The sequence below is a fragment of the Erinaceus europaeus genome, chromosome 6, assembly GCF_950295315.1.
Source record: "Erinaceus europaeus chromosome 6, mEriEur2.1, whole genome shotgun sequence".
Taxonomy (NCBI): domain Eukaryota; kingdom Metazoa; phylum Chordata; class Mammalia; order Eulipotyphla; family Erinaceidae; genus Erinaceus; species Erinaceus europaeus.
The window spans coordinates 61,012,578-61,025,832 of NC_080167.1; the positions used below are offsets into that span (position 1 = coordinate 61,012,578).

Here is a 13,255-nt window from a genome sequence, read left to right on the forward strand (position 1 = left end):
AAAGATCATGCCTTATGTAATCTATGTTTGTCTTAAAAACTATGTTATGCAAATTGATTTGGTCTCTTTTTTAAAAAAAAAAACTTATTGCAAGGAGATGTTTCTCTGTTATTAATAAGCAGACATGCAGCTCAAATCATTTATCAGCTATTTTTAAAAGATTATCTAGCAATGCTGGAGAAAATTTATGCATCACTGACATGGAATACGGAGACATCACAACACAGAGCCAATCAGTGCAGCTCAATCAGTGTGGCTGGTATCAGGGGCGGTTAGGTGTGGTCTCACATTATACACTCTCCCCTAATCAAAGTAAACTATCATCAAATCCTGTCTTTGCATTAGACCTCTTACAAACTCAAGCACAGCCACGAATATAACATAATAACAAAGCAGGAGGGAAAGAGGGTGGGAGATAAAAAAAAAAATGCAGGGTCATATTATGTTTTAGCACTAGTTACGTGCAGGATACAGAAGAAACCCAAACAGACACACACACACACACACACACACAACAACCACTTACTGCAGACAAAGTCTGCAAATTAGTAAGATTATGGAAGGACTTCTTTAAGCAAACGTAACAGTTTTAATAGCTTTTTTTTTTTTTTATCACACATCCACAGAACACAACTTAGAAAGCAAAGACATGGCTTCTGTGCATTCCTTACCAGAGCTGTGACATCCTTTGTAAATTGCAGCTAGCAGGAAAATAGGAAAACATAGTAGAGGCTGCTTACTGAGAGCAAGACAGAATCATGTTGTCACATTGATGCTGGTAACAGAAAGCTAAAAATACATCTAAACTGATTTCTCTGGAAGGTACCAAGAGAGGTAAAGGGCAGTGAGGCAGAAAGAACTTAAGTTTCCATCTGAGCGTCCGTTCCTCTGCCTTCTTTCTGGTGCTTCTTGGAGGCGTCTAATACTCTTGAAAGCAAAATGCAGCTGGCAGCATGCACAGCTAACAGGTTTTTCCCCTCAGCACACACTGCTGTTTGATAACGTGCTCCAAGAGCTTCCCTTCCACTAGGGCAACAGTGATGCCTCTCATTTCCCCTGAGCTTCTTCCATCTTTGCTTCCAGATGACGAAAGGGATGCTCTAGTCTGCACTTAAAACGATACCACCCCCTCCTTCCCCTGTAAATCAGAGTGTAACCACAAGCTGTCAGCTGACTGCAGCTGCCTTTATGCTGTGCCATGCAGGAGGAGGGAGAAAAGAAAAAGAAAAAAGAATAACTGGTTTTATTAAAATGGGTTTCACTCAAAAAAAAAAAAAAAAGTAAGATCTTTCCACACTGTGCCTTTTGTCCTGATGTGCTGGCTGGTGGAACAAACTACTGAACAGATACAGCCAGTTATCACTTGCGGGAAAATTCCTTTGAACTTTGAATGAATATTCGAGGATATAAACTAAGATGCAGCTAGGGATTAAAATCAAGAAGATGACAGAAAGCACGCATGGCAATAATGAAGGCATGGCTATGGGCGATCAAAACACACACTTTAGGAATGTGTAGTTGACACAACAAGCCCATCGTTTTCCATGCTGATTATCGTCACACCGAGGCTTCGCCGTGGCAAGAAGCCGTGTCTGCCTGTATGAGCTCTTTACTGTGTTTGCCACAACACGTCTGTGGGACTTTATTAAGCATCAGCTGGAAAGACTGGCGTGAGTGGTCTGAGTAGTCAGTGATAGTCCCTATTCTGTCTGTGGACACCATAAAAAAACTCAGAGAGCTACTGCACACTTACTTGACTATGGAGTCCGTTCCCCTCTCCCCCAGGGGCTTTAATGTGATGAGAATTTTTGCTGGGAATAGTCAAACACTAATAAACACCCCTATATTCCTAGCTCATTATTCACAATGGCCAGAGTGGAAGCAGCCTAAATGCCCCTCAACAGATGACTGGCTAAAGGAATTATGGGACATTGACTCCTTAGAATACTACTCTGCAATCAGAAGAGGGCAACTTGTACCCACTGGGACAAAATGGATGGAACTGGAGGTGATTATGCTTAGCAAAATAAGGAAAAAGAAAAAAAAAGACAACTACTGGATGGTCTCATTCATCTGTGGAATCTAGAGAACTAATACACATGAACTTGAAAAAAAAAAGGAAAAAAACACAGAAGTAAACAAACTGTTTCTGAGACTTGTGAGTACTATGGTGGTTTTCATTTGGAGAGTGGGAGGGTAGGAATACAACTCTGTTGGTGGGATTGGTGTGGGACTCTACACAGTCATCTTACAATCTTGTAGCCACTCTTAAAAAATAATAATAATAAAAGGTGGTGTAGAGAACATAATGGTTGTGCAAAGAGACTCTCATGCCTGAAGCTCCAAAGTCCCAGGTTGGTTCAATCCCCTGCACCACCATATACCAGAGCTGAGCAGTGCTCTGGGGGGTGGGGGGTCCTACACATGATAACATGTGCACTCTAACAACTGTGCCACTGCCTAGCCCTGCTTGTAGTTTAAAATGAAAGTTATACCTAAAGGAAGCAGAACAGTAGAAGCCCTCCACACCTATAGATTCAAAACGTTCTTGTGGGGAGCGCGCGGGGGGGGGGGGGTAGCAGCAGGAGTGTGAAAGGTGACCCTCAGAATTCTTCGTTTGGAATTAGAATCCTAGAGCCCATTAAGCACACTTTAAAATGACAGTCTGTACCCTGATGATAAAGTATCTGACTGTAACTACGCCAACCGGAAATGGTCTTTCAGCTTCAACTCAAAATGTCTATGTCCACGCTATTGCTATTAATATGCTATTACGATTTCATTGTCTGGATGAAGGCAGAAACTAAAGTACCCTACAGAGTGAATAAATCGCTAGGATTAAAAGTCCCGTCTACGGACTGGGGGTTGGGGGAGGAAGCACAGTGGTTTCTACAACAGATTTGTATGTCTGAGTCACCAGAGGTCCCAGCTCAACCCTATGCACGATCGTTAGGTGACCTGAGGGCTACAGCACTCACACACAGCCCACATTTCAGAGGGTGACACAACCCTTTTGGTTTGGCTTTATTTGTTTATTTGTTTATTTATTGTCTTTTTTCTTTTTTTTGTCTCCAGGGTTATTAGGACTCGATGCCTGCACTACAAATCCACTGCTCCTGGAGGCTATCTTTTTTTCCCTCTTGTTGTCCTTGTTGTTTATTCTCGTTGTTGTTATTATTGTTGTCATCGTTATTGGATAGGACAGAGAGAAATCGAGAGAGGAAGGAAGACAGAGCAAAGGAGAGAAAGATAAGACACCTGCAGACCTGCTTCACCGCCTGTGAAGCAAGCCTCCAACAGGTGGGGAGCTGGGGGCTCGAACCAGAATCCTTACGTCAGTCCGTGCACTTAACCTGCTGCACTACCGCCCAGCCCCCAAGTTTGGCTTTTTTAATGAAACGTGGAATTTCATTTTTTCCTCTCTGCAGAAAAGAGCAACTTTTAGCTTTGTAATGACAGTTTTGAGACAGATAAACGTGTCTAAGGTTATCACAAGCTTAAAAAAAAATTACAAAAAACTGCAGGACTGGAGGGACAGTATAATGCTTACGCAAAAGATTTTCATGCAAGAGGCTCTGAAGTCCCAGGTTCAGCCCTCAGCAACACTGCAGCCAGAGCTGAGCTCTGGTCTTTTCTCTTCGTATCTCTCTTCTTCTCTTAGTAAAATAAATAAAATTTTTTTTTTTTAAAAAAAAGGCTGCTAAAGTGAATGTGATACTGTTCACAGTCAATAGTATCACTTTAATTTTAAAAAGCAGGACATCTATCCTCAATCAACCTGGCTTTACACACAACACCTTTTAAAGCAAATTACGCTTTCCAAGCAATTGTACAAAGGCAAGCAGAGCACCTGAGACCAATCTGGACCATTCATCTCTGCATAAAACAAGTCCCCATGGACACTCAGCCCTGCTGTTGGCTAAACAACCTTTACAGTGGCTTAAAACATGCCCATGTTTACTTTCTCTTTACAGTGAATATGCAGCCTCCCAGGGAGAAGTAAATCCTCAAAAGTGTATCTTATTGCATAACAGATTTAAAGCCAACATAAATACTTCCAAAGGTCCCCTAGAGAATGTCGTGACTCTTGGATCTGTTAGAGAAGCTTTTCTCCATGTGATTCTCGAAGTCCCAGATTCTCTTAGCGTCTTCTAACAGTTTTGAAAAACTGACACTTGTAAATGTTCCTGCTAAAAACACCAGTACAGAAAAGAAGTTGCCGCCTGCCAAGTATCTTTAGTGAACTGTGCAGAATGCAAAGGAAGACTTCCTTTTATCACTAGAGGTGAATGCTTTTAAGGCTTAATCATTAAAATAATCAAACAATGTTGTTAAAATGAGAGGCTTCTTTTTTAAACAAAAAAAAACAAAAAACAAGGTTTATCATCATAGAACATTCAGTGAATTACGTTTTATTAATAGATAAACAGAATCATTAAGGTCAGCTCTATTGCCTTTTTTAAAAAAAAATCTATCTTTATTGGATAGAAACAGTCAGAGATCGAGAGGGTAGGGAGAGATGGAGGGGGAAAGAAACAGAGAGACACCTGCAGCCCTGCTTCATCACTTGCAAAGCTTTCCCCCTGCAGGTAGGGACCAGGGGCTCGAACCTGGGTCCTTGCACACTGTAACATGTGCACTCAACCAGGTGTGCCACCACCTGGGGCCCCCAGCTCTACTGCTTTTTTGGAAGGAGAGGGAGTTCATGAAAGATTAGTTAGAATAGGACTCTGGGTGAGTGAGATTCAAACTAGTGGCCTTAAAAATGAAAAGTGGGAGTTGGGCGGTAGCACAACAGGTTAAGCACACGTGGCATGAAGCGCAAGGACCAGCGTAAGGATCCCGGTTTGAACCCCCGGCTCCCCACGTGCAGGAGACTGATTCACTTCACAAGCGGTGAAGCAGGTCTGCAGGTGTCTATCTTTCCCACCCCTCTCTGTCTTCCCCTTGTCTCTCCATTTCTTTCCATCCTATCTAACAATGATGACATCAACAATAACTACAACAACAATAAAAAAAAAAGGGGGGGCAACAAAAGGGAAAACAAATAAAAATTTTTAAAAATTAAAAAAAAATAAAAGCATGGGGGCTGGGCGGTGGCGTACCTGGCTAAGCACACATAGTGCTACATGCGAGGACCTGGGTATGAGACCCCGCTCCCCACCTATAGTGGGGAGGCTTCACGAGTGGTGAGCAGGTCTGTGGGTATTCGTCTTTCGCTCAACTTCTCTATATCCCCATTCTCTCTCAATTCCTCTCTGTCTTATCAAATAAAATAGACAAGTAAATAAAAGCATTACCTTTTCTATTCCCATCACAAATCACCCACAATTTCTGTTTTTCTTGAACAAGTAAGAACCCTAATATCCATTAGATGGAAATTAAGAATTTCAGTGGTGCTATTTATACTTCTGTTTGTGCTGTTACATCCTACTGAACTGCAAAGTCAGCTGAGGAAAAATACTTTCATTTTTTTTTTCTTTAGCTTAGTAAAAGAGATTAAGTATTCTGTTCAATTTATTTTCTTTCTTAAAAAAATTCTTTAGACTAAATGATAAAGTTTTTCAACAACATATACAATATTTTCACTTTCTAAGACCCTAAACATTCTCCCCTGAAGTTGGAGACCACACTCTCTGTGACTATTCATTTTAATGGCATGAACTGATAATGTCAACCAACTTTACTGGTACATTAACCTACAAATAGTAATACTTACTAGATAATTGGGAAATGAATTTCATAATATCTTTGTCTCATATTTTAAAAACAGGTTCTAATTCCTGGGGCTATGGACTTTGCTTCTGAACATCTAGTCAGAGGGCTATTTCACATTACCGCATTAGAGCAGTCTCTCTAGGAATCTCATTCAAAATGACAACAATGAAAAATTATGTAGTCAACAAAACCTTTTCATGCCACGTAAATTCAAGAAACCTAAGATTGGTGTCTCTCTCTCTCTCTCTGGATGAGCGTATGAAATACAACGCAATCCAAACTTCCCTAAACAGGAGATTTCTTTTTTCAGTCTACTGCCACAGTGGAACGACTTACATTAATATCTATGAGTACAGAACAATTCACATTTGAATAAATAAAACTTACCACTTGGAGAATATCTTCATCTTTTGGCATAACGCTAAGTTCCAATGTTGTGTCACTGAAATGAAATATATACAGATATACTCTTTATGGGGAGGTAAAACTGTGTAAAAGAAAGACATAGTAGAAGAGTAGCCAAGTCAGAAGTTTCTCTGTAACTGTCAGAGTTTAAATTTTGGTTTGTTTTTTTTTTTATCATTACTTTTCTTTCTTTTCTTTTCTTTTTTTTTTTTTTTTCCCCTCTAGGGTTATCGTTGGGGCTCAGTGACTGTACTACAAATCCACTGCTCCTGGAGGCCTTTTTTCCCTTTTGTTGCCATTTTTTTTAAATTGTTGTTGTGGTTATTATTATTGATGTTCTTGTTGTTGGATAGGACAGAGAGAAATCAAGAGGGGAGGGGAAGGCAGAGAGGGAGAGAGAAAGCAACGCCCCTGCAGGTGGGGAGCCGGGGGCTCGAACCAGGATCCTTATGCCGGTCCTTGTGCTTTGCGCCATGTGCGTTTAACCTGCTGTGCTACTGCCTGAGCCCCCCCCCATCATTACTTTTCTTTTTTTTTTTAAAATATTTATTTTTTATTTATTTATTCCCTTTTGTTGCCCTTGTTGTTTTATTGTTGTCATTGTTGAATAGGACAGAGAGAAATGGAGAGAGGAGGGGAAGACAGAGAGGAGGAGAGAAAGATAGACACCTGCAGACCTGCTTCACCGCCTGTGAAGCAACTCCCCTGCAGGTGGGGAGCCGGGGGCTCGAACCAGGATCCTTATGCCGGTCCTTGTGCTTTGCGCCATGTGCGTTTAACCTGCTGCGCTACCGCCTGAGCTCCCCCCCCCCCATCATTACTTTTCTAATCCCAATCACTGACCTGAAAAGAAGTCAACTTTACACATGAGGGAAAGTTATGTACAAAAGGTAGCACACATTGCTGTATGTCTCGGTTATTCACAGTTAGTCAAAATCCTCCTTGTAATGTGTCCCAAATTTAGAAAGTAAGCAACCTCACTTAGGAGTCTTCCCCACTCAGCCTCAGGAGTGAAAATCAGTGGCAACTGTCATCATTACTGAAATGACCCCTGATCTACAAAACTACAAAGTATGTGAAGAATTTCTTGCCTCTTGGATGATTTAATTTTACAGCCTCCACATAGCCAACATTAGAGGCAAGATTTTAGGATCTGCTTCTTCTGGGAGTGTCATTAAACATGAAAACAGTTAAGAATACCCTGGCATCAGTCAACCTTGAACATATCATTCAATCGCAAAAATGAGGATTGTCAGGGTGTGAGTGTGGGTAACTCAGATTACAACATGAACTAACTACCTCAGGCATGTCAGAAGAGCTTGATTGAAAAAGAAACCTCAGAAGGTACAGAATTTAGTCACAGACAGGTGGGGTTGGCTAAGATAAAGCAGAAGATGATCTAAAAGTCACTCTATTTGAATGTGGGAAGACTCCTGTGAGACTGATGATGAAAAGTCAGACCCTCAAACCACAGTCCATACTTGACAGAAATTCAGTGTGGCAGCCTCTTTGACTTGCAATTCCTTTCTTTGTAATTAAAATAACAAAACATACCAACAGAAAAGCTTCCGGATGTGTGGTAGGAAGAATGCAGAAAAACTATCATTTTTTTAACAAGACCACTTTTCAGCTCTGGTTTATGGGACTGAACCTGGGACTTTGGAAACCTGGGCATGAAAAGCTGATGAACAGTCACTTCACTATCTCCCTGGCCCTAGAGCTGATTACTCTGAATAGTGATTCTATAAATATTTAGCCTTAGAAATCAGAATTTCTAGCATTCTTTAGGAATGTGGGCAGACAAATGGACTAAAAGAAAATTTCCTGCTGTTCTGGCTAAAACAAATGAAGAGACTTGAGTCAAGAAACTCTATGTCTAACCTTGTCAGATAAAGTAAGGACTACAAAAGCTGGATACGGGCAAGAGACAGGTACATTTTAATGATGGCCCTTTTGGTCACTACCAGACCATCCTATCATCTGGGCACTAGTCAGGGAATCCTGCGATTCCCACATAGATATGATGACGGACCTAGACCCCTAAGAGATCCCTCTCTCCACCATCACTAGTCACTTCCATCAGGAACAACATCATAAACCCTCTTGTGGGCCTCTACTGGACCTTGCCCTCAGTGTAGAACAACAATGGTAGAAACTGCCCCACTCTCCAAGGGGAGGCTGGCTCAACATACTCTGCCACTCGAGGAGGACTGGTCCTGAAACGAGTGCAGCTTAGAACGTTCCTAGTTATGACCCTGGACTGTGAGCTCAGACTGACAGGGATGCAGAGGCTACACAGGCTCCTGTGCTGAATATAACTGGACTTGGAGCCTATGTCAGATTGATGGGATTTATAGTTAACAGTATTTATTTACTTAACAGTATTTATTTGCTTCTCTCATATTTGGGAGCTCCTCTTTGTCCTGATCCAGGTTTCTAATCCTTTTCTCAATTCTGACACCATCTTCTCAGACAATGCTTTCAGCCCACCTGCATGCTAGCGGTCAGGCTCAGCCAAAAATTAGTAAAGTCATGGCCCCCTTGGAACATACCTAAAGTAGACTTTCTAGCTTCTTCCAACATGAAGACCCAAAATGTCATCTGCTATACTCTTACTTTTATGTTCCTGATTATTATTAAACAATTTGTTCTGCTTTGTATCTTAACGCTTTTCAGGCACCAAGTTTCAGATGCTACCATGATGCCAACCTGACTTCCCTGAACAGAGGACCTCACCAATGTGTCCTGGAGCCCCACCTCCACAGAGCCCTAGCCCCACTAGGGAAAGACAGGAACAGGCTGGGGGTATGGATCGACCTGCCAATGCCCATGTCCAGTGGAGAAGCAATTTCAGAAGCCAGACCATCCAGCTTCTGCACCCCTATAGAGATTTTTGGGCAATCCATATTCCCAGAGGGATAAAGAACAGGAAACCTTCCAATGGAGGGGATGGGATATGGAACTCTGGTGGTGGGAACTGTATGGAATTGTATATCTCTTATCCCACAATCTTGTTGGTCATTATTAAATCAATAAAATAAAAATAATATTTAAAAAGACTGTTGTTCAATGAGTCATTGAAAGACAACATTTTAGTAAGAGACCATTAAGATAACTTAAGTTGGCGTTTCTTAAATACTTATCATAAGCAAACTGTACAGTTAGTTGCTTTTTTAAAAGTGGGATTTAGGGTAACAAGAGAATATGTGCTTCCTAGAGTCTAAGGATCAAAATCATAAACTGGATAAACCTATCAAAGTAAACCCAGTAACTATGAACCTATCCTCAAGGGGGTTCATGCTTAGCAACTTTCAAATACACTGACCACTTTCCCCGAAAGTTTCACATCTCCACATCCTACCAATTCTTTCTAAGAAATTAATCTGCTTGCTCCACTGATCTATAAAATCCATACTTGGCCAAAGCTAATCATATTTCAAGAATCTTACCTGTTTTGAATTAAAGCAATTACTTGGGAGTAGGTCTTTCCAATAACACTTTCTCCATTGACCTTTATAATTCGATCACCTTCAAAAAGAAATAAAAAGCAGTGAGGAATTACTTAAAAATAAAATTATGCTCCTTGATTTCAAACTGTATTGCAAGACAGTACTCAGAACAGTATAGTGATGGCATCAGAAAAAAAATGGAGATTTCAGGGGGGAAAAAAAAACTCCACACACAGTCAAAATTATAACAAAGGAGTCAGGAATATAAAATGGGGAAAGAAAAATCTCTTCAATAAATGTTGTAGGTAATGGGGAAAAAATCATATACAACATAGTAAAGCTGAATGGTTATCTTAACCCACACATAAAAATTAACTCAAAATTGACTATGAACTTGAACATGACATGAAATTGTAAGACCTGAGTAAGACATGAACAAACTTGAACAAGACATGAAACCATGAAACTCCTGGGAGACGGCTGAAGTCCTAATAAGCTCCTTGACATAGATCTTGAGAACGATTTTTTAAATATGACGACAAAAGCAAAAATAAAGAAGTCATACTACAACAACCAAAAACAAACAACAAATTTGTTTTTGAGCAACAAATCACAAAAAGAATGAAAAGGTAACCTATTAGGCTGGATAAAATACATGAAAACCATACTTGATAAGGGATTACTAGCTGAGATATGTAGCTCAATGAACCTAGCAGGGCAAAACTCTGTAAGTAACTTAATTAAAAACAGGCATAGTCGTGGGCAATGAAGAGATGAAAAGATGCTTACCATCACCAATTCATCAAAACTACAAAAAGACATCTCACAACTGTCAGGATAGCTGTCATCAAGAAGACAAGAAATAAAAAAGAAGTATGAAAGACAGTATGAAGAGTCCTTGAAAAATAGAGCTACCGTGTGACTCATTGAGTCCACTTTGGGGTATTTATCTGAAGGAAACAAAAGTTCATTTGAAACAACACATGTACCTCCACGTTCCCAACAAATGACTTAGAGTACCTGAGACTAAGGAGGCAACCGAAGTGCCCATCGATGGGTGAATGAACAAATGACCTGTGGTCCATATTCAGTCACTAACACCAAGAGTGACATCTTGACGTTTGGAACTACACAGATGGGCCCTGAGAGCTAACGCTAAGGGAAAAAACTCAGGGACAATACTGTCCTGTCGGATCTTGCTTATGCGAGGACTTGACAGCAAAAAACAAAAACCAGATACAGAGAAGAAGGGAAAAGTGTAGTTATGGAAGGCAACTAATGTTAGTTAGAACACTGACTGGCAAATTATATAGATGTCAAATCATTATACTGATTATCTGAAGTGAGTGTGTCCATTAAGCCACAATAAAAGTTACTCTGAACTATCTGAGTAATATATTTATAATTTTTATAAAAAAAACTTTGCCCCCTTTTTTGGTGATCACTGGGGCTTTAGCACACAGGGATGACATTTTCAGACAGAAAGAGAGAAACAGAGACAGAGACACCACCGCCAATGAAGTGCAGCAGCGGATCAGAGATCGAATCTGAGTTACCCTCTTGGCAAAGCAGGTGTGCTTCTAGGTGAGTTGCCTCAATAGCCTCCTTACTTGTAAAAAAAAATATATATATATATATATATATATATATTTTTTTTTAATCAACCTGAATTTTTTTTAGTATTTACTTATTCATTTTCCCTTTTTGTTGCCCTTGTTGTTTTACTGTTGTAGTTATTATTCTTGTTGTTATTGATGTCATCGTTGTTAGATAGGACAGAGAGAAATGGAGAGAGATGGGGAGACAGAGGGGGAGAGAAAGACAGACACCTGCAGACCTGCTTCACTGCTTGTGAAGCGACTCCCCTGCAGGTGGGGAGCCAGGGGCTTGAACCAGGATCCTTATGCTGGTCTTTGCGCTTTGTACCACCTGCGCTTAATCACTGAGCTACTGCCCGACTCCCAATCAACCTGAATTTTAACATGGGCAGCTTCTTTTGAAATCAGCTGAGTTTTAAATGAAGCCCCCCAGTCATGGGTAAGTTTAGAAACCTCAAGTGATCACAAGTAGACTGTTTCTTCTTCTGTCTGTTCCCTGATGTATGGGACTAGTCCTTCTTCCTGTTTACCCCGCCATTTCTAATCAAGAAGCTGTTCAACAGATTTGGACAACTGACTCCTTCTATTGCGCCTCAGTGTTTTGTAATTTAATCAAGCTAATTTCTTTGTCGTGTTCTTCCCCATCTATTGAGCTCATTTAATGTTACTGTGTGAAGCTTGCGTATTGGTCTGCACATGGTTTTGACTTGAGTTCTGTCAGCAAGCCCTTCATTTGAACATGGGAAGGGACATGTGGATTGTTCCGAAATAGGCAGGGGAGCAGAAAGAGAAAGATTAAGAGAGAAAGAACAATGTGGGAGGAAAAAAAAGAAGAAAGAAAATGGAGGTGGGGGGGTGCTTCTGTGACCTTGTGTGTCACAGCCTCTGCTTCATCTTCTCACCCCTGTGAGTGACACAGATGACACACCTGCACGCTGATACATACCCACATTAATGATGCTGAAGTCCGGGTGACTTCAAGTATGTGAGGAAAGGTGATTAATAAATTAATCGTGCATCCTAATGAATCTTAGCAATGGCACCCACTAAGAACATCTGTAGCTAAAAGACACTGTATGCAAAAGTTCACTGAATCTTACACGAATTCTCGTTTTAAATGGTGTCATTTTAAAGTTGGGATGGGTGACAACTTGAGCGGGATGACTTGAGCCCAGACACTTATCTAAATGAAATCTCTACAGGAGCAGTTTTTATGAGGTTCGCACATCAAGAAATGGTTTTGAACAAACACCCACCAAGCCACAGCCACAGCTGCTCCGGGAGGAGGAGGGGGAGGGAGAGGGCTGGCCCTGCACTGTGGCTTTTTAATTATGTTTTGGCACAAACTAGAAAAGGCAGCCCTAGGATCTGAGGCACTTCTGGAATTTGCGGGCTCGAGGAGATTATTCCAATCATGCCAGTGAACACCTGTACCATTTTGCTGTTTGGTAATCCTCTGTCCAAAGTAATCAAGTGTCATAGAGGTTCTTTAAAATGGCCTCTGAGAGGCCAGTGTCTAAGCAGCAACTAGAAAGACCCTGAAGTTCCTGACTGAGGCCACTTCTGTTCATCATTCGTTTGGGCACAAAGAAACACAACTAATTAGATCTCCAAAAACAGCGATACCCAATGCAGACTAATTTCTCCAAAGGAGAAATTCAGAGGATGAAATATGGGGGGGGGGGGACAAAGGAAGAGAAACCAGAAGGCATCCTTTCAAGAAGATGTCGGCACCTGTGCATAGTCCAGCTTCAAAAGCGGGTCCCCCTTCTTTGACCTGCTTAACGAATATGGTGTCCATTGGTTCCAGGCGGTTTCTTTGCTTCCCTGTGAAAACAGAAAAAAGTTTAGAGCCCAACTTTACCTCATGATAGCTTACTAAAATACCACAATACAAGATGACATTTGAGGCAAGTAAGCAAATTTTTTTTTAGAAAGCCTGGAACACACATTCTGAGTCTAGATGAGAAGATTCAAACTCAGGAGTTTTCATTGGTTCCGATTTTTTTTTTTTGCCTCCAGGGTTATTGCTGGGGCTCCGTGCCTGCACTACGAAATTACCTGCACTTTCGAAATTACGAAATT

The 13,255-nt window shown here is 40.9% G+C and overlaps 1 protein-coding gene across 7 annotated transcripts in view; it reads right to left on the reverse strand.

The window, feature by feature from the left end:
• ARHGAP21 (Rho GTPase activating protein 21) overlaps window positions 1–13,255 on the reverse strand; it is a 149,840-nt gene that overhangs the window by 41,011 nt on the left and 95,574 nt on the right. For 5 of the 7 annotated variants that reach the window (XM_060192316.1, XM_060192313.1, XM_060192314.1 and 2 more), the window contains 4 exons: window positions 12,905–12,997; window positions 9,573–9,651; window positions 6,106–6,160; window positions 672–701 (listed from right to left, as the gene is read on the reverse strand). In XM_060192316.1, the coding sequence (XP_060048299.1) occupies window positions 672–701; window positions 6,106–6,160; window positions 9,573–9,651; window positions 12,905–12,997 (257 nt within the window). The remainder of the gene's footprint in view (window positions 1–671; window positions 702–6,105; window positions 6,161–9,572; window positions 9,652–12,904; window positions 12,998–13,255) is intronic. The other 2 variants (XM_060192318.1, XM_060192317.1) reach the window with 1 other exon arrangement.